The sequence below is a fragment of the Asterias rubens genome, chromosome 7 (genome assembly GCF_902459465.1).
Source record: "Asterias rubens chromosome 7, eAstRub1.3, whole genome shotgun sequence".
NCBI lineage: Eukaryota > Metazoa > Echinodermata > Asteroidea > Forcipulatida > Asteriidae > Asterias > Asterias rubens.
Window position 1 is genome coordinate 12,132,660 of NC_047068.1, and position 20,758 is coordinate 12,153,417.

General features: G+C 38.0%; 1 protein-coding gene across 3 annotated transcripts in view; it reads right to left on the minus strand.

Moving 5' to 3' along the window:
- The window catches only part of LOC117292239 (zinc finger ZZ-type and EF-hand domain-containing protein 1-like), a 62,395-nt gene that overhangs the window by 3,212 nt on the left and 38,425 nt on the right, over window positions 1-20,758 (minus strand). For all 3 annotated transcript variants that reach the window (XM_033774217.1, XM_033774219.1, XM_033774216.1), the window contains 26 exons: window positions 19,772-19,823; window positions 19,267-19,380; window positions 18,559-18,602; window positions 17,710-17,829; window positions 17,282-17,383; window positions 16,613-16,741; window positions 16,255-16,370; window positions 15,415-15,497; window positions 14,352-14,654; window positions 13,229-13,400; window positions 11,785-11,916; window positions 11,357-11,468; window positions 10,829-10,899; window positions 10,011-10,130; window positions 9,198-9,551; window positions 8,725-8,825; window positions 7,794-7,949; window positions 7,391-7,481; window positions 7,159-7,254; window positions 6,601-6,777; window positions 5,806-5,949; window positions 5,034-5,202; window positions 3,697-3,784; window positions 3,156-3,212; window positions 1,991-2,107; window positions 553-742 (listed from right to left, as the gene is read on the minus strand). In XM_033774217.1, coding sequence (XP_033630108.1) covers window positions 553-742; window positions 1,991-2,107; window positions 3,156-3,212; window positions 3,697-3,784; window positions 5,034-5,202; window positions 5,806-5,949; window positions 6,601-6,777; window positions 7,159-7,254; window positions 7,391-7,481; window positions 7,794-7,949; window positions 8,725-8,825; window positions 9,198-9,551; window positions 10,011-10,130; window positions 10,829-10,899; window positions 11,357-11,468; window positions 11,785-11,916; window positions 13,229-13,400; window positions 14,352-14,654; window positions 15,415-15,497; window positions 16,255-16,370; window positions 16,613-16,741; window positions 17,282-17,383; window positions 17,710-17,829; window positions 18,559-18,602; window positions 19,267-19,380; window positions 19,772-19,823 — 3,410 coding nt within the window. The remainder of the gene's footprint in view (window positions 1-552; window positions 743-1,990; window positions 2,108-3,155; window positions 3,213-3,696; window positions 3,785-5,033; window positions 5,203-5,805; window positions 5,950-6,600; window positions 6,778-7,158; window positions 7,255-7,390; window positions 7,482-7,793; window positions 7,950-8,724; window positions 8,826-9,197; window positions 9,552-10,010; window positions 10,131-10,828; window positions 10,900-11,356; window positions 11,469-11,784; window positions 11,917-13,228; window positions 13,401-14,351; window positions 14,655-15,414; window positions 15,498-16,254; window positions 16,371-16,612; window positions 16,742-17,281; window positions 17,384-17,709; window positions 17,830-18,558; window positions 18,603-19,266; window positions 19,381-19,771; window positions 19,824-20,758) is intronic.

Here is a 20,758-nt window from a genome sequence, read left to right on the forward strand (position 1 = left end):
GGCACATTGCAAGAAGAGATGGGGATAACCAGGAGAAGCAATGTATGGATGGACGTGTTGCTGGTCGAGCCAGCAGAGGAAGGCCAAAGGCGAGGTGGACAGATAACATTTGTGCACTTAATGGGGGGAGACTGTATGGCCCGAGGAAGACCGCACTAGACAGGGACGCGTGGAAGGAGTTCACTTCTCAGATCACCACGGTACGGCTGACGCCCTAATGGACTAAAGAAGAAGACATTAGTAATAATGAACACTGTGTCTTGTGTACCACTGTGTACCAAAAGGGAACTGACTTTTTTGTTCCTCCATCTTCGGTGTCCCTAAATAGACCTTTCCATTGTTGATAAACAAACTGTTTGGCAAGGACAGCTAAATGTAAATAAAACACTCAATCGTATCTACAGATGTTTTTAACACTCTCTGCAAACTTTCAATCAAATAAAATACCTCCAATGATTGGCTGTTTTCTTTTCAACAAATTCAACACAATGTGTGAACATTTGGGTAAAACACAAATAATATCCTCCGTAAACCTGAACATATAAAACTTACGAATGCTAGATTTTCGGCTCGTATAAAGAGTTCTGTGAGAGCTCGTTGTAGCGGGGGTAGCGTGGTCGTGGCTGCGTCGGGTACTAGCTTCTCATTCATGGCTTCTAGTAATCTCCATAAGGGCTTCAATAAGCCAAGATCTGGAGCAGTGGCAAGGTCTATGGTTGCTGAGTCGTTTACCAGTTTCGCACTACGTGGTGGAAATAAAGAAAAATGTATAAATTTGTTATTACTTTTTTTTTTTTAATAAAAAATAACTATCGATTTAAAGAATTTGGGTACTTTTTGTAACACAAAACACAATGTCACAGATTGACATTAAACTAACACCATTTGAAGATAATGATAGTAGAAAGCAAACCTTAAAATATTAGTTACTGAGGTGCTGTAGTTTTTGAGAAATGAATAAAACAATGTCATGAAAATACGTTTTTTACAGGCCAAAATAATTTTTCGTCTCACGATCATTGAGACGAAAACTATTTTCATGCCATTGTTTTACTCATTTCTCAAAAACTACAGCACCCCAGCAAGTAACATTTTCAGGGAAGCTTTCTACCACAGTTATCTGTAAAAGTTTAATGTAAATCTGCGGAAATTGTGTTTTTTGTCCTACAAAAAGTACCCAGACCCTTTAAATGTGATGATACAGAAAATAAGACAAGGGTTGAGATTTACCAAACTTCTTGGTCTTCCTCTTGTTGTCAAATCAGGGTTTTATTTTTGCTGTGTTTTTTTTCCAAAGGAAAACGATTATCCCAGAAGATCCCCAAAGTTCTGACACCGTCTTCAAATTTTGTCGCCATTTTTTTGCAGCCATTTTTTTATGAGATATCACCTACAACTTAAGGCCGGGCACCAACAGATAAGGGTTAAACTTAACTGATTTGGGCTGTCAACCCAAATCAACTGTCACCAGGGGCATGTTGCTACCTACTGGGGCTGAAACGCGGTTTCCCCTTCGCAGTCCGTAAGAATGTAGGTATGGGTAATATCCATTATTTTTTTTTTATTTTTTTTTTTCGGATTTTATTTGTTAGCCTTTATATATATGCATGGCATTAACAGTGTAGAACTACAACCATGTAAATTAAGCCTAGTGCATGCTAAAAATGCACCTAAGAGCATAATAAACCTCAACATTTTCTAGGGTACCAATGTGGGTATCATGTCCCGTCGCGTTTCGGCTGCCTCGCTCCGCACTTGCGTTGTGCCTTTGAAAATTTTCCTTTTTTTTTTTCAACGGGCAGTTGCTTGCCTGTTAAGTAGAATGCACTACCTTCCCAATTTATTACGAAGCAATTATAGTTAAGTGCCTTGCTCAAGAGCACAAGTGTCATGAGCCGGTTCCAACCCATACTCTGCTGCTGATTGCACCAAAGCTTGGGTCCGGTGAACAAGACCACTCAGAAACGCTGAACCTTCGGAATAAACTCACCTTGCTAGAGTATGAAGAACTTGTAATAGTATTTCTATGGTCTTGAGGCGATACTGGGCCGTCTGTCTGCAAGCGACGTGGACCAACCACGCCCATAACTCCTGCAAGGCTATATGCCTGTAGAGAAAACACATAAAAGTTTGTTAATACGGGATCAGAGAGATAATTGAGCCATGTCTGGGGTTGAGGTGACGAAGCGTCACAAATGAAATTGGTTCCGAGAGTGTTAAATTACAGCTGAGAGAAAATATTGGCTGATTTGTTTTTAACAGGCATGCTATTTGGTCCTTAGAAACAAGTACCCGGTAGGTACATTTTATGTACAAATTGTGTACGCTTTGCCTTTAGAAGATTTTTCAGGCTATTTCTAAGCAGTTTTTCTGTTTTGGCAAGGGCAAACAAAAATCGGAAATCAGACTCCAGGAGGAAAATATCATGCCTGTTTCAATGAAGTTTGGAAAATAAGCATATGGTTTCTGTGACAATGCTCAAATAGGCTTTTTTATGGAAGTTGACCGTGCCAAAACCCTGAAATCACTCTTGGCCACAAATTACAGGACAGCACACACGCTAAAAACCTCACTTGGTAACAAGTAATGGGGAGAGGTTGATAGTATGAAACATTTTGAGAACGGCTCCCTCTGAAGTAACGTAGTTTTCGAGAAAGAAGTAATTTTCCACGAATTTGATTTTGAGACCTCAAGTTTAGAACTTGAGGTCTCAAAATCAAGCATCTGAACGCACACAACTTTGTGTGACAAGGGTGTTTTTTTCTTTCATAGTTATCTCGCAGCTCCGACGACCAATCAAGCTCAAATTTTCACAGGTTTGTTATTTTATGCATATGTTGAGATACACCAAGTTGGAAGACTGGTCTTTGACAATTACCAATAGTGTCCAGTGTCTTTAAGTAGACAATTTGGTTTGATGATTTTCAGCTAAGCACAAGGCACAGACAAAACATGTGGTATGGTGTTTTTGCTGGTAACCTTATTCCAGTTAAGCAAAAATGTGTTTGTGCTTAGCTACTTTTGTGCTTTTCTATGAAATTTGGCAAAGGTTTGGAAACAATACAGTCGTGTCCTGCTCTGATGGAAAAGGGAGAGCTGTGAAAAAAATTGAGCCATCAGGAAAATGACCCTAGCTATCATAAAAATCATCTTACCTTGCAAGACCTTGTTTAGATAGCACCGTGTTTAGAATAATGTAACCAGTATCAAACCTACAAAAATGAATAATAATAAAAAGTAAGAATTCTTCAGTTAGTTAGAAAGTTAGACAGTTTTCTTCAGTAAGTTAAGTTGTTAAACAGTTTTAGTTGCTCCATACAACAATTCGTTTCAGAGTGAATTATATAGAAGCTATCTGGTTTTTTTTTTGCTATCAGACGAAGTGCGTAATTATTATCATAATAGTGTATTTATAGTTATGAAACCAAGGGTGTCTTCAAATTGAACTTAACCAGTGCAGCTCGAGAACCTGAGGAAAACTGTAAACAACAGTGCATGCTATTTGAACCAGAAATTTATGATCTTGGCTAGCTGTGTGTATCTTCTTCTTTTTTGTTTGTTAATACATATATTTATATTTGTTATAAATAAGAAATGATTTAAGGTTTTCAGTTATTTCTTTTGACCAACCCACAATTTCGAAAAACCTTTTGCATTTTTTTTTACGATAACTATTCTGATTGGCCCTTGACTCACCTTCCTAGCCTGTTTCCAATGACAGTGAACTTGAATCCCCAGTCATTATTACTACTGTCTGAGGTGAACTTGTAGTAAACTGTATCTCCTGAAGAAATAAAAGTATACAAACCGCTCAAATTTTCACCTAAGTTTATTGAAATCATTTTATTAAAAGTTGTTCTGAGTATGTTGTTCTGAATAGTCTTAACCAACCAACAACAACTCTGTTTTTGATGACATTTACACAAAACTGTTTACATAAATTAACAAGCACAGAAAAGTTTCACTTTGCAGAAAACAGGCTACCAGCCAAAATGTTATGTTGAATATGTTGCCACTGGTACCCTGACAAATTCCTGAAAGGGTCTTTTTACAGTCCTAGTTATAACAGCTCATTCAGATGTATATGTGCAAAGCAGAAAGAAAATGAATGTTTAATGTTATCTTGAATAACTGTTTAACAGCAATTGGAATTTCCAAGTAAGTTATAACAGCTCATTCAGATGTATATTTGCAAAGCAGAAAAAAAATGAATGTTTAATGTTATCTTGAATTACTGTGCAACAGCAATTGGAACTTCGAAGTAAGTTATAACAGCTCATTCAGTTGTATATTTGCAAAGCAGAAAAAAAAATGAATGTTTAATGTTATCTTGAATAACTGTGCAACAGCAATTGGTACTTCCAAGTAAGTTATAACAGCTCATTCAGATGTATATTTGCAAAGCAGAAAAAAAAAATGAATGTTTAATGTTATCTTGAATAAATGTGCAACAGCAATTGGAACTTCCAAGTAAGTTATAACAGCTCATTCAGATGTATATTTGCAAAGCAGAAAAAAAATGAATGTTTAATGTTATCTTGAATAACTGTGCAACAGCAATTGGAACTTCCAAGTAAGTTATAAAAGCTCATTCAGATGTATATTTGCAAAGCAGAAAAAAAAAATGAATGTTTAATATTATCTTGAATTACTGTGCAACAGCAATTGGAACTTCCAAGTAAGTTATAACAGCTCATTCAGATGTATATTTGCAAAGCAGAAACAAAAAATGAATGTTTAATGTTATCTTGAATTACTGTGCAACAGCAATTGGAACTTCCAAGTAAGTTATAACAGCTCATTCAGATGTATATTTGCAAAGCAGAAAAAAATGAATGTTTAATGTTATCTTGAATAACTGTGCAACAGCAATTGGAACTTCCCAGTAAGTTATAACAGCTCATTCAGATGTATATTTGCAAAGCAGAAAAAAAATGAATGTTTAATGTTATCTTGGATTACTGTGCAACAGCAATTGGAACTTCCAAGTAAGGTGTCTTGAGTTAAGGGTAGAATATTGGACAAACAATTACCAGGGATTTCAAAGTCGTTCCAGTTTCCACGTCCCCCGCTGAATTCGTGCCTGTCCTGTTTGAAACTGCTGTCCGCGGCGAAGGACAACTCGTCACATTCCTCTTCCGTGCTGCAGCGCTCATCAAACTTGATGCTGAGAAATGTCGCTCCCGCTATGGTCACGTGACCCTGTGGATCGAATTGATAATCAATGAATTAATAGAAATTGAATGTGTTGATTGATAACCAAAGAACAGATTGATTGATTTTTAAGCCAGAAAATATTGCGATGTTGGCAGCCGCATTGTAGCCGAAGTCTTGATTTTGCCACATCTATTTATACAACAATTGCAAAATCAAATTTATTCAAGTAAATTCTCAACTCTCAAGTCAGTTTTACATAAGTCAAGTCTCAAGTCATTTTCTCCCAAGTCAAGTCAAGTCAAATGTCAATAAAATTGGTGACTTGAGTCTGAATTGAATCCAAGTCAGCGACTCAAGTCAGCAACTCAAGTCAACTACCTCGAGTTTTTCAAGTGAGGCAAAGGGAGCTCTGGAAATTTGGAAAAATCTTATAAAATCACAAGTTTCCATGAATTTCAGTGACACATGGATAACAACTTTGTACTAAAACGCCAAACTAGTAGATTCGGATGGACAGATTAATGTCAAACATTATGCAATTCATCACTAAAAAGAATAAAAACAAAATAAAAACTGACACTTGACAATTTTCAGGGTTGTTCACCAAAGGAATAGAAGAGCAGTTAAATATTCCTGTCTGGTACCCACCTCATCCCTTGTGTCATTCTTGTACTTATGCAGCGATTCCCTAATGACAGGCGCCATACTGGCCTCTTCCATGAATGTACACGCAGCGACGGTGAGAGGAGCTAGCAACTCTGGCTGACAATGGCTGACGACGTTAGAAACAACCTGAAGAGGGCGACAAACAGATCAAAATAGCGTTATCCGTGCAGGTTCGGTTCTTTAAAAACACTCAAAAAGCAGCAGTCACCAGCATGCCAATTTCATAAAACTTCTTAAAATCACAAATTGACGAAGCACTGGAAAAAAACGTGCTTAGAAGAAACAGGTAACAAGTCAAAATACCACATCATACCACATCATGAATATCAATCAGGAATTCCCATTCTCAGTTTCAAAATATTATGCATGTACCTACATAATTATAACAACAAAATTTCAAAAAAATATTCTGGGTTTTTTTTATCGAGTATTAAGCCACAAAAATCACAAAACTAAACACCTTCTTTAGCTGTAATATTTACTGTAATCTTTTATTTTTGTAAACTTGACCTAGCCTGCAGACTACAGTCCAGTTGTATTTGTTATATTGTACAATAAACCAAGTTGAGTTGAATATTTCTGTTTGCCGAAAAATGTTGCTATAGCACCTCAACATGTATGTTTTAAGGGAAGCTTTCTACCATCATTATCTTTAAACCTTTTAAGTTTAATGTAAATCTGTGGACGTTTGTTTTGTGTCGTACCCAAACCCTTTAAAGAAAGGTGTCTGTGCATAGGTTCCAGCCTATAACTGCAGGACAAATTCTTGGGACTGACCTTTTTTAAGACTTCCTTCTCCTCGTCTCTCTGCAGGAGGTCAAGAACGCTGACCATCTGAGCAGGCTCTGTACACCCTAATGTAGCCGTGTTGATCAGGTGACCTTCCGATGGCCAATCAGCGAGCAGGGCTGCCAGTAGATGTCTCGCATACATTATGGATATGGCATAGTTTATCTGTAAATGAAGGATGGTAAATTTGAGCAAGTTGGAAACAACGGAGTTTACTGACATGATTTTACATGGCATTGAAGCACAAGCTAGGCAACCACAGAGAGACAGTTCTCTAGACCATTCAACCCCATGGTCTGAACATCCAAGAAGGAAATGACTAATAACCTTTTGTTTTGCCTTCCACTTCTCCTAACAGATACCATGCTTTCATTCACCAATTAATTTTTATTTTCCCTCTTCCTATCTTTAATATTTTCTTTTATCAAGTGTAGCCCTCACGTGTACCCTTGTGGTGTTAGGCGAACTCTCATAAAAACAAAAAATAAATCAAAAAAAGTTTGCAATAGCTACGTCTCTTTTCTCATGCTCTAGAGTTTGACAAACCTTGTGTAGATGTTCCCTTGGATTAGTCTTGCCGTGGGTGTTGAGTTCCTTCTTCAGTAGATCGGCACTTCGGGATCTCTGTTGCCATTGGTAACTCTACAATTACAACAAATTAAACAATAAGTGTGAATTATAGTCTTAACTGATGGTGGCTCAAATTTTCGCTGAAGAACAAAATCTACATGAACTTTCACAGATGATGTTTTTTAGAAACCACAATAAGCCATCCTACCTCCCTAAGGGCTTTCTCTGAGCTGGCGATGAGCTTCAATGACATATCAACCATGGGCTCCGCGATGGCTTCATGAGGCGTCTTTGTAGGCCTGTAGAAAATAATATCAAAGTTCAGTTATTTATGGCACGGTCACGACCCTGCCGGTTTTTAACAGAACTCGACGCTACCCTTTTATTCCCTTATTAATAAATGATGTTGCCAGAACAGTCCTGGAATTTCATCTATGAAAGGGCAAGGCCGTTTCCATTTTGCAAAGGGGCACTTCTATTGCAAAATCTGAAAGTCTATGGGAAACTTTTATAAAGGGGCACCAAGGCCAAGACAACAGAGGCCTTGGCCTCCGTGGCCTCCGTGAAATTCCAGGTCCGTCTGAACAAGAATGGGCAAAAGTTGTACATACTTAGGAAGAGAGCTTGACGAGCTGAAGGCAACAGCCCCCGAGTCCACAGATTTTAGGTCTATCTTGGAGGATTTCTCTGTGTTGTTTTTGGGCTCCCATCTCTTAGCGAGCTCCTTGATGTCGCTACTTACACCTGCCGACCCATCTTCAAGAAACCTACAAGAAGATGGAGGAGACAAGTGACATGCAGAAATGCTGAAGTTCACAAACGCAAGAGAAACCTAAGCCTTTTTTTCCAAACAATTTGGAGCCAATGCAAAGAAGCAATAACGTCAATCTATGATAATTTAAGGCATTGGACACATTTGGTAATTGTCACAGACCAGTATTCTCACTTGGTGTATCCCAACATGTGCATAAAATAACAAATTTGTGAAAGTTGCCCAATTGGTCATCGAAGTTGCAAGAGAATAATAAAGACAAAATACTAATTTGTCTGCTTCCAGATGCCTGAGAAGAGCTACAGGCCTGAAGTCTTTCTCAGATTTAAATATTTTGGAGAAAAATAGCCTCTTTCTAAAAAACTACATTTCTTCAGAGGGAGCCGATTCTCACAATGTTATATACTATCAACGGCTCTCCATAACACATTACCTAGTAAGTTTTTATGCTTACAATTATTTTGAGTAATTACCAATAGTGTTCAGCTTGGGGGGTTGTACGCTCCCAAGGGAGTTGAGACAAACGCAGGGAGTAGAGAAAGTTTATCGAATGGTCTATGGGATAGGTTTTTATTTTATTTGTTATTTTATGCAATTCGCCAAACACGCAAGGCCTGAAGGCCACTTCAAGGTGTGGGCTACAATTTTTGTTCTTCCAGGGGCCGTTGCCACCTACTCCTAGGGCTGAAACAGGGTTACCACCTTTACAGTCCATATGGATGTAGGCATGGGTATCATCAGTCAAGTTATGTTCCAGAAGTTGTACTGACCATTCCTGTATCTTGGTTTCAACTGTCTCAAGATTGTGGCCAGACTTCTCATAAATTGCTCTTAGTATGGGGAGGGGCGTCTGCAGGGCTTCATTCGTCATCTGAAGAAAGAAAAATACAAGACATTAGTACCTTTCAAAGTTGTGTTCTGAAGGGAAACACTCAACTCACTATTTAAAGGTATTGTAAAAGAGACTAGTAGAGCTGACAAAATAGTAATAGGTGATGTTTTGGGAATATATTTTGGGAATATATTTAGCATGTAAACATATTTTATTGCCATTTTCTGTCTTTTTGTCTAATGATTTGTACAAATTTTCCTGGTAATTTGCCAATTAAAACAAATCAAATCAAAAGAAATGACAGCCTCAAACAACAGAGATCAATAAATCCCCCAAAGTAAGAGTAGCTTCAGCCCTTTAAAATCTTCTTAATTTGTTTTCAGATTTAATTGACCAGGGTATTACTCTCACATGCATAAAGATCTTGGCTTTATCTTCAATCCCCTCCAAGGGATCCATTCCCCCCTGTGACGAAGTGGATGATCCCCTCAGCTGTCCGGGCACAGGTGGAGGAGCCCTCAGTGGCATGGAGTCCGGGGTGGCGTACCCGGACCCGCTGGACTCCGAGAACGTCGATGTGGATTTGAAGTCTGACTCTGAGATGTCATCGCTGTCCTCGTTGTCATTGTTGATGTCACTGTTGTCCTTGTCATTGTCTTCATCGTGGGATGACAAGTTGTCACTGTCGATGAAGACGGGATCGTCGGACCGGCTGAATGAGGACGGGCCGGACTTGTCATGGGTGTAGAGACGAATCGATAGAATCTGCAATTTGAAAGGAAAGACAGTTATTAATCCCTAAAAATAAGAGTAGTTTCTTAGCACAAGATTTTAGTTGCTTCATGTTTTGCTTGCTTTCAATCAACATGGCTTAGATTAATGTACTTATGTAATTTAATGTTATAGCTAATATAAAAATGATTTTATTTTCTACACAGCCCCTTTATGGTAGCCTTGTTTGATACCCTTAATTCACCGTGAAACAAAATAATTTACAACTGAAATTGGAATTGAAACTGGACACTAAAGTAGAAACTTGAATTCATAAACAAATTTTTTAGTCCTAATAAATTTTGTTTTAAACCAGGCCTAAAAGAAGGTATCCACATATGGTTTTTGTTGTAGCCTGCCTGCTTGGTTACAATGATATTTCGTTCGGTTGAACTTGGTGAATTAAAACAAAATAACTTCTTCGTAAGTAGTGCTAACATATCTTGAATGTACCTCTAGGTCCCGTAAGATCCATTGCCTGTTGAGTTTGGTTGCCTGACTCGCTAAGTGTACTAGCAATGGTAGTAAGTTGCTAGTCAGGAGCTGCAGTCTTTTCTCTGCACCATCGAGTCCCTGCAAAGAATGAACAAAGACAAATTGACAAATGGAAAATTAAATTTCATCAAAACTTTTAACAACTGTGCTGCTGCTTCCGTGGTAACATACCTGGCAACATCAAAGAGGAGGGGAAATGAACAATTCAATTTTGTGATGCACTAATTTTTCTTATACTTTTTCTTATGCGGAAAAAAGTATTACAAGTCTCTGACCTCACGTTAAAATGTTGTAGCTTGCCATCTTTTTGGGCATTACTCGTCTACCTGCAAAATGTCAGCAGAGTTTTTGGAACGGTGAACCAGAACACAATTACCAGAGAAAAAAACATAGACAGATAGACAGACAGACAGACAGTATTATTATCTTGTATTAATTTGTTTACTCTTATTTTTTGTTTATATTGCTTTGAATTTTCCGTAACATTCTTAAATATTTTACATAATTTTTATATCGTAATTTTATCATGTGATTTTATGTTTACTTTTAACATGTTAGTTTGTTCGCAGGGCCCAAATGGAAACCAGTTTTTTCACTGATTTGGCTCACCCTGGGTAAATAAAGGAACTAAATAAAAGACAGGCAAAAACGTCAACACAAACAAATTAGCAGAAAAACAACAAAAGTGGAAAGTACTATGACCAAAACAAAAATGCCAACTTTACTAATACAAACAAACAAGTTAAACGGAAAGATAAACAAACAAACAAACAAACCTTAATGTTAGCTAGGAGCGCTTTGATTATGAGGTACAGGACCCAGACTGTTTCAACGTTTAGTTCAGCACCTACGGATAGAAATCATTGTATAATAATAACAGATTATAATGTGGTGTCTTTTGGCCGGACCCAAGCTCTGGGCCCAATTTTATAAAGCTGTTAAGCAGAAAATACTGCTTGACAAATTTCTTCGCTCAGCAAAAATGTAGTAGGGCACCAGTCACAAAAGTGTAAACTTAATGTAACTTTGGCTGGTAACCTGTTGGAGCTGGTATGAGTTGGATATGGGACGCACAGACGCCATATTTGTCCTTATTTCACGAGCGCAAGTGATAACAAATTTATCTTCAAGCAAAATCAAGGAATCAATTTTGTGCTATGGATCGACCAATCAAAAACAAGGATTCAAATTTGTCGCTATAGTTCAACCAGTCAAAATCAAGGATTAATTTTTTTTGATATGGACTGGCCAACCAGAATCAAGGTATCAAGTTTACTTAACGATAAGACACAATGACATCATACCTTCTTTGAGCTGTGTGAGTATGTCCTTGGTAATGGTGATGAAGAACGAAAACTCGTCTGGTTTCAGACTCTGTCCAAACTCCTCATCTACAATCAGCTTGTATTCTTTCACCTGAGTATGGGTTGAAAAAGAAAAGAAAAAATTAAATAGCCCACTTTCAACGGTGAGTCTTTGAATTTCAGTGTTGGATGGAAATACTGGCACATCCCAACCAGAATCATCTTTTCACTGATGTGAAACAAATTTTTAGTCCAAATTATTTTCTCTTCCACGATCTAGGATTTCATTTTTTTGTTATATCCAAACTATCATTTCTATTAATTTTCTACAGTTGGTCTATTACTAGAACAGCAAATAATTATTACAAGGGAGATATTTAGGCATTAAATTTTCAGATCTAACAGTTTTTCAATTGACGGGAACTCACATGTTTTTTCTTCCTGGTTCTAACATCGGTGACAATCGCTCTGTTCTTCTCTACTAGATGTCTAATAACAATGACGTTAGACTGTTCCCCAGTGGATTCAGAATACCTCGCAGCACTGCCGAGACATAAAACCTGTCCAATAACAAAGAACAAATTTTTTAAATAACAATTCTTAAATAAACGACCCCATTACAAACATAAATCCCATCACTTCTTGATTCACTGTCTGTGTTATTAACTTTTTCAGTGCCAAGGTCCTACATACACAATCTATTTTATGTATTTCAAAAACATCATTATCGTTCATGTACAATTTTTGTTTAATGTTCTCAAAAAGTGTCATCAATAGTACATGTGCGACCCATAATACACATGTTATCACGAGAGGGCATTAGTACTTCAGAAATACTATTAACTTTGGGATGTACCAAGGCAACACATATCAGCAAGATACAGTTTGTTTGATGAGAAAGACTTTTTTATCTTTTTTTTCCAAGAAAAACCTCACAAAGCTTGGCATTTCAGCTTGCTGAAAGAGTTAAAAACTACTTATACATCAACAGGGAAATTGATAGGTTAAAATAAATTTTGAAGTGAACAAAGAAAACTGACTAGAATGGAATTTGAACCTAACACCTACCGGTTAAAGGGTCTATGTAACTTTTGTAGGACAAAAAAACACAATGTCCACAGATTTACACTAAACTTACACAGTTTGAAGATAATGATAGTAGAAAGCTTCCCTGAAAATATTACGTGCTGAGGTGCTGTAGTTTTTGGGAAATTAGTAACAATGTCATGAAAATAGTTTACAAACGTATTTTCATGACATTGTTTTACTCATTTCTCAAAAACTACAGCACCTCAGTACGTAAGATTTGAAGGGAAGCTTTCCACTATCATTATCTTCAAACCCTGTAAGTTTAATGTAAATCTATGGACATTTTGAAAAGGTACCCAAATCCTTTAACGTTGCCAGTGCTCAAAAAAGGGCTGTTAGCTCAGTTGGTAAAGCAGCAGCACATATACCTTGAGTTCGCACGTACAAAGCCCACCTGAGAAAATTTGTCTCTGTTCACCCCAAAATTGATTTGACTTTTCCCCGTCAGTTTCCCTACTTCTTGCAAATTGGAACAATAAGAGCAAATTTTCATCGTTAGGTGCTTCAACATGCTGCGTTGTTAATATAATTTGGTTTTTACCCTTTCAGCAATGTGCATTTTGTTCTGTGAAGAAAAACAAATCTGAAGGCAACTCACTCGGGTAGGATTCGACCTCATGACCTTTGCATTTCTAGAGCAGATGTCTTACCACTAGGCCACCGAGCTAGCCGAGGCAGTTTGAATCCTTAGCAGCGGGTACCGCAACAAATTGAAATTGTATTCATTATCCCCAAAGCAAAAAACAACAACTGGGGATCATAGTTATTATTGCAGATTCTTACCTCAGGAAAGCCGGCCACCACAAAGAGAGCGAAGATGCAGGGGAGTGGGCACTCCTTGGGCAGGCATCCGATACTCTCACTAATCTTCTTAGCAATCACAACCTGCCATGACGGCATCAGACACAGATGCTGAAGGATGTTTGCAATGAGAGACGTCCACTCTAGACCACTCCTTAAATAAAATAAAAAACGGGATAACAATCAGCCATATTGGTTTTTTTTATTTTGCACAAAATAGTTAATGGCCTGACGTTTCGACCCTAGCAGAGTCCTTCTCGAGACTCTGCTAGGGTCGAATCATTAACTTACAGAGAAAGACTCTGCTAGGGTCGAATCGTTAACTTACAGAGAAAGACTCTGCTAGGGTCGAATCGTTAACTTACAGAGAAAGACTCTGCTAGGGTCGAATCGTTAACTTACAGAGAAAGACTCTGCTAGGGTCGAATCGTTAACTTACAGAGAAAGACTCTGCTAGGGTCGAATCGTTAACTTACAGAGAAAGACTCTGCTAGGGTCGAATCGTTAACTTACAGAGAAAGACTCTGCTAGGGTCGAATCGTTAACTTACAGAGAAAGACTCTGCTAGGGTCGAATCATTAACTTACAGAGAAAGACTCTGCTAGGGTCGAATCGTTAACTTACAGAGAAAGACTCTGCTAGGGTCGAATCGTTAACTTACAGAGAAAGACTCTGCTAGGGTCGAATCGTTAACTTACAGAGAAAGACTCTGCTAGGGTCGAATCATTAACTTACAGAGAAAGACTCTGCTAGGGTCGAATCGTTAACTTACAGAGAAAGACTCTGCTAGGGTCGAAGCGTCAGGCCATTTACTATTTCTCGCATTTATACCATACAAAGGTTGTTTTGGTTAGCATGCAGTTTGCAACTTCCCATTCTATTTTCTAATTCTTTTATTTTATTGCACACCTAACAGCACAATTAGCGCAAGTTACAGTATGAACAGGAAACTAGCAGAAATATTCAGTTTTAGATGTGGAAGGAAAGACCCCATGGGGGGGGAACCCATTTGGAAGGGGATTGAAGTAGGCTCAAGGCTGGTTTCTAGAGTAATTCATGGGCCTCGAAGTGTGATGTCAGACTTTAAGGCTTTAAAACTACTTACTTCTCAAGGCAAGATGCACCAAGATCAAAAAGGAAATCAACCGTCAGAGCTCCGTCAATCTTAACCTCCTCTTCCTCCTCCACCTTCCCTCCAGTCTCCTCGATACCCGTCTCAGCCCCTGCTGCCTCCACGACTGTCTCCAAGACATCATCCTCCTTGGTGCTTGAGGACGTCTGCTTGGGTTGGAGTGCCTGGGATAATCGGACAATCTTGTCAGCGTCTCGAGGCGGGATGTGGATGAGGAGTTGACCCAAGAGGGCCACGGTCTGGTGATGGGTGATGTTATCTTGGGTGTTCCGTTCCCTGAGATGGTTGAGAAGAATGAAAAAAAAAAAGGAATAGAACCACCCCAACTCATATAGAGATCATCATTACATGGTGTTACCGAAAAACCTTTACTATAAAAGAACATCCTGGTTTGATTGGCTGCATATTGCGCCACAGCACCTTGTAAACCATTACATGGTGCTATGTAAAAGGAGTAGGTCTCATAATTAGTCCCACATATCTTGCAGGAAATACTGTATGTCAAGGTGCCTTGAGCGTCACCGAGTGACGGATAAGCGCGCTAAAGAGGCCACTATTATTATTATCAACCTTGTGGGACAACTTTAACACCTCCTGAAGACTAGAGAACGTTTTATGATAATAATAGTGGCTTTCTTATCCATCACTCAGTGACACTCATGCCGCTCCAACAATATTATAACATATCCTACAAGGTATGCAGAGTTAAGTTTTGAAGTATAAGAGCTTTCTCCTTTACAAAGCACCATGCAATGGTTTACGAGGTACCGTGGCGCAATATGCTGCCAATCAAACCATACCAGGAACACCGGGGCAAACCCCTTCCTTTGCGATAAGTGCACTGGGTTCTTTTACTATCAACTCATACTTTAAAAACAAAGTGTTGTGCAGTGTCTTTTCTTGGTCTCAAATTAGATTTACTTTTGTTTTTTACTTGTTGTTATAAAATAAAAAGCTATGTGCACTCGAAGACCAACTTTAATTTAGAAAAAGGTACTATTCAGGTATTTTGTCTTGAGGTTGTACATGTACTTACTTTGCCATTCTCAGCAACAGCGGCAAAATGGCGTCAATATGAAGTTCCTGTATATTGACCTGTCGCAACGAAGAGCCGTCTCTCTGGAATAAAGAAGGGTTACAAAATAGATAACAAAATAGTACAGCTCGTTTAGTATGTTCCACACCCTTGAGAGAACATATTACCGCATCACTTAGGGAACTTTATTGGCTACCAATTAGAGAGCGTATCCATTTTAAAATTGCTCTTCTTGTTTTTAAATGCTTGAACTAACTCCTCGATATATTTCCCCTTTACTGTCACATTCTTCAGTCCACACTTTACATCGATCCCTTGATTGTTCCCCGAGCAAACGGTCAACAAAATTACTAGCAGCAACTGCATAGCAGCAGAAAATCACTCGTTTGGTGTTTGTTTGTCGTTTGTTTTACTTCACACTGAAACATTGTGCTGGGCAGAATGAGGTTACCAACCTAAATACCATGCAATATATAAATCTGGTGACCGGTTCCCTGCAAATAATTGCTTAGCAGAAAACATTGCTGAACAGAAACAGGTATAGGAATCAAATTGCCTCTAGCTACTGGGCAATCTCGATAGTTTTTAGTGGTAAGACACTGCTCTAGAATTGCAAAGGTATTACCCGAGTAACATGCCTGTGATTTTTTTCACAGAACTCAGGAAAGTGCCGAGTACACAGTGCTAACACACACATCAGTGTATGGGTAAAACCCAAGTTAATATTCTTTATCCCCGATGAAAAATTTAACATCTATTCAAATACTGTACAGCTCTATGAAGTTAGGCTTAGAAATGGCGAAAAATTTACAGGCGCTAACTAGAATGTAATAAAGTTACCGGTGTGTTCTCCAGCAACATGGCCGCCAGGAGTCCTAGCACCCTTTCTTGTGAGCTCACAGTGAAGGCTTTCTCTTGTAGAAGGACCTTGCTCTCCGACTCCGACTGTTGAAGGGCTGTCAAGAAAAATGTATACTTTTTTTTTTATACTACAACGCGTTTTTATTTTTAAGGAGATTTTGGAAATTTTTCACAAACTATGTTGGGACAATAGTTGGTAGCTGATATACCAACACTCTTTCGTTGTAAACCTAACTGTGAATGTGCACAAATTTCCCTCGAGTGCAATAGATTAACCTGGTAAGTCTGCTGTCACCTAGTGTTCAAAATTATTTTCCCCCTTTGTATTAATACAAACCTTCTGTTGGTTTCTTGTCTGTTGTTTCAGTTGATTTCTCCTTGTCCTCTTTCTCTTCAGTCTCATCAGTCTTTTCAGTCTTTTCAGTCTTTTCAGTCTCGTCAGTCTTCTCGTCTTCTTGTTCTTTCACTAAGAAGACGAATCGACAAAATACAATCAATTTTCCCCCACCATTCCCACGTATGAATGAAATATGACCCCTTAAAGGCACTGGACCCATTGGTAATTGTTTTTAAACTGATTTGGCAAAAAGCAACGGAGAGCTGTTGTTAGTACAAAACATTGTGAGAAATGGCTCCCTCTTTATAAGTAACAGAGTTTTTGAGAAAGAGGTAATTTCTCACTCAATTAACAAAAGGCCTCAGTATTATGCATCTGAAAGCACAAAATTTTATTTTTTTGCAACTTTTGTGATGAATTGAGCCCAAATTTTCAAAGGTTTGTTATTTTATGCATATGATGAGATACACCAAGTGAGAATACTGGTTTTTGACAATTACCAAAGGTGTCCAGTGTCTTTAAACAAACAACCAAGGCTCTTTAATTGGAATGGAAATTGATTAAAAATTCCTTCTTCATTTTTGTTTTCCTTTCCAAATTTTAAAACAAATTTGAGAGTCCCATTTTAGGCTGGTGATTGTTATGTCAATCCTGTTATCTACACCTTACATGATATGGCAGTCTGGGCAACAGTCGGCAGGCAGTTGGTGGCTAACTCAATACATTGCTGGAACAGTTTGTTGGCATTTTGCACATACTCAACATTCACATCTGTAAGAGTTAAAAACAAATAATACAAAAACAACTTGGTTAAGTTTAAGTTTCTTCCATCTCTATTTTGTCAAATTCTGGAAATTAAACTTAATCACTGTAATAAAAATAAAAATTATAAAAATGATTCGGTGGTGAACAAATTTACAACATAGGGAGACCTGTAACATAGCACGTTAGTTCAGAGGTTGATGGTTCAAATCCCGCTCAAGTCAATTTTCTTTTGTTCAACTTCAAATCATTTAAAATTTACCCAGTCAGTTTTCCTGGTGGTTTTTTATTTTATATGAATAAGAATAATACAAAGTTTTACAGAAGTCTGGTACCTTGACTGTGTGTATTGCGCACCATATCAGCAACGGAAAGAGCCAGAGAACAAAACAACAACCAGGAATGATGGTGGCTGTAACTCTCCAACATGCCACCTTGCTGATTACCAGAGGTCACTGCAAGGTCAAAAGGTCAAAGGGTCAAACATACAATGAACTGTCACAAATGAACCAACTCAGCATGATTAAGAAACAGGCAGGGCCCAATTCTGCGCTTACTATCACGATTCCCTGCTTACATGCAAGCGCCGAATTTCTGCGCTAGCCTCGTACGCAAAGAATGCATAGTAACGTGGAGTCACACACGCTTACCATAAGCACACAACTCCCTGCTTCCGTAAGCACCGATTCTGTGCTTACGGTAAAGCAGAGCCATGAAATTGGGCAATGTATTTGCAACAGGCTTAAATTTGTATTTGTCAGTGTGCATTACAAAACAAGCATTTTATAAATGCCCCCGCATTGGTTTGCTCTGTATCCATTACATTAAATTATTTTCAATTCATTTTCATTAATTGATTTTCTTGACCAGTTCTTGACTGTCTTTGACTTAAACACCTGTACTTAATTTGCTAATTATTCACCCTTTGTTCACCCATATGAAAATAAATGTTGATTGAATTGAACTGAAATGAATCAAAACGGCAGCCATTTCAATAATGTTATCGTTTGTAGACATTTCTTGGGAGAGAAACCGATAATTCTGAAAAACAAAAAAATCCTTAGAGACAAAAGTTGATCTGGTTAGTGTTCTTTATTTTGTAATTTTTGTGCTCTTTGAAATTGGGCCTTAGTTTTAATAAGCTTTCTTATTTTAATAATGTGAAGTTTGCCTTTCTTGCTCACCTGTAGTCATGGTGAATATCTCTGTACTGTGGGCAGCCGTGTGACTGAAACGGTAAAAAAGAAACACAATATACAGCTTAAATTAGTCTGAGACTATGATAAGGGGTCGATTTCACAAAGAGTTAGGACTAGTCTTATCTCGAGTTAGGACCAGTTACTCGTCCTAACTTAGGACTATCCATGCAATTTGTGCATCTCCTAGGACTAGTCCTAAGTTAGGACTAGTCCTAAATCTTTGTAAAATCGACCCCGGATCTGTTAAAGAAGGCAGCACTTCTGGGAATAGCGAGGATCCTGCAAAAGACCCTCAAAATCCAAGGCATTGTGATGTAACCCATTTCTAGGAGTAGCCACCAAAAAGAATAGCAAGTGTAGAGAGTCTACAAATGACTCAAACCTTCATGTGCAACTAAAAACAGAATATTTCCCAGGTTGTATAATAAACTTGGGTGTGATCCCTGGCTACACAGCAGTTAACAATTGTATGGCTTCTGACTGACACCCGAGCAAAGATATATTGACAAAATAGGGAAAGCGCCAACAAAGGGCTGGATAGCTCAGTTGAAAGAGCGCTGGCATGTTAATCTGGAGATCCTTGGTTCATGTCCCACTCGTTTAAAAAAGGTACCCAATGAGTTTCCCTTGTGGTTAATCATAATACAAATAACCTATAGAATAACATGCAGCGAAAAAGAAAAACACACATACCCATCGGGAAACTTCTGTGCATGATTGCAGCCGTAGCAGAGGTCAAAATCATCACACACGTTACAATGTATACGAGTTCCGGCAATGAACCCATGGCAAGAATCACAATTATACCTGGGGGAATGTTGAAAATTCTCGTTAATATTCCACAAGTTCATAATTGTAATAATTGCATCAGGGATAAAGGCTATCGTTGTGTTTGTGTTAAACTGTTGGTGTTTCAAATTGTCAAACCATTATGTTTAGCTTAAAATGGCCCAGATGTACACACAACACTAGTACATGCCCAGATACAATATTTTTGCAGTGAGCATTTTAATGCAAATCTGTTGTTAAATAATTGATTGATTTCTTTGTGGAGTTTTTTTCAATATTTTCAACGCACACTACCTTTATTTTCTATAAATCATGAATTTCAAGATAGTTTATAACACAATTTGCCTTTATTTTCTATAACTCATGCATTTCAAGATAATTAAAAACAAAACTGATTAATTTTGTTTACCTAAAGTTGACCATAGGATGTTCATCTAGATGACCTTCTGTCTGAACACCACCTACAGGAAAGAAAAACATGTAGCAGATATTTGAGGCATTGCATGGTGATATATCAATGTATATTTGTTTTGCGGTAACACAATGTGTATATTTACTTTGCTGTGTAGATTTGTTCTTTGGGAACAATGTCTTGCTTTTTGTACTACTTCTGTGGACTGGATTTTGGAATTTGGGAGACTACATAGTTCTGAAAAGAACTGTCCTGCTTTTTAACTACCTGGGCGAAAGGTAGGAAATCTACTACTTCTTTCGCTTTGATCAAGGGGACTGTCGCAGAGTGAGTTCTTACTTGTGAAAAATAAGAATTTAGGCTGGTTATACTTGGTCAGTTCTCAAAAAGAACTAGAAACAAGTGCATATGCTTTGTGAAGCAGGCAGGCCATTAAACCATTTTTTAGGAGCCAACCCAGGAAAGTGGCAGAAGTGGATAAAGGGGAGAAAACTTCACCAGAATGACAAAAGTCTGTACCATCAGAGTTCAGTAAAATCTTCTCACTATTTTTTCCAGCCACCACCAAAGAATTTGGGCAAAGGGCCTTTCAGGTTGCATCTCCTCAACTCTGGAATTCACTCCTCAATAGAATAAAAGAAAGCCCCTCTCTAGAACAGTTTAATCCTTTTTTGAAGACATATCTTTTGTGAAATATAATTTTAAATATAACAATATATTTGTCATTGTATACATTTTGTAGTTCTTTCCATATTTTCTGTCATTTTTGTATTCAACAGTCCTGGTTTTTCTCTCTTTACTTTCCAAAAGCGCTTTAAAGACTTCACTGTAAATTTGCGCTATGTAAAAACTCTTTATCACTTTTAGAATTCAATAATCAAAACAAAAACTAAAGAATGAATAAAAATTCAGAGAACTCAAGCTCTGGTGTTTCTGTTCAGCAGCGTATGGGTTCCAATCCTGGTCGTGACACTTGTGTCCCTG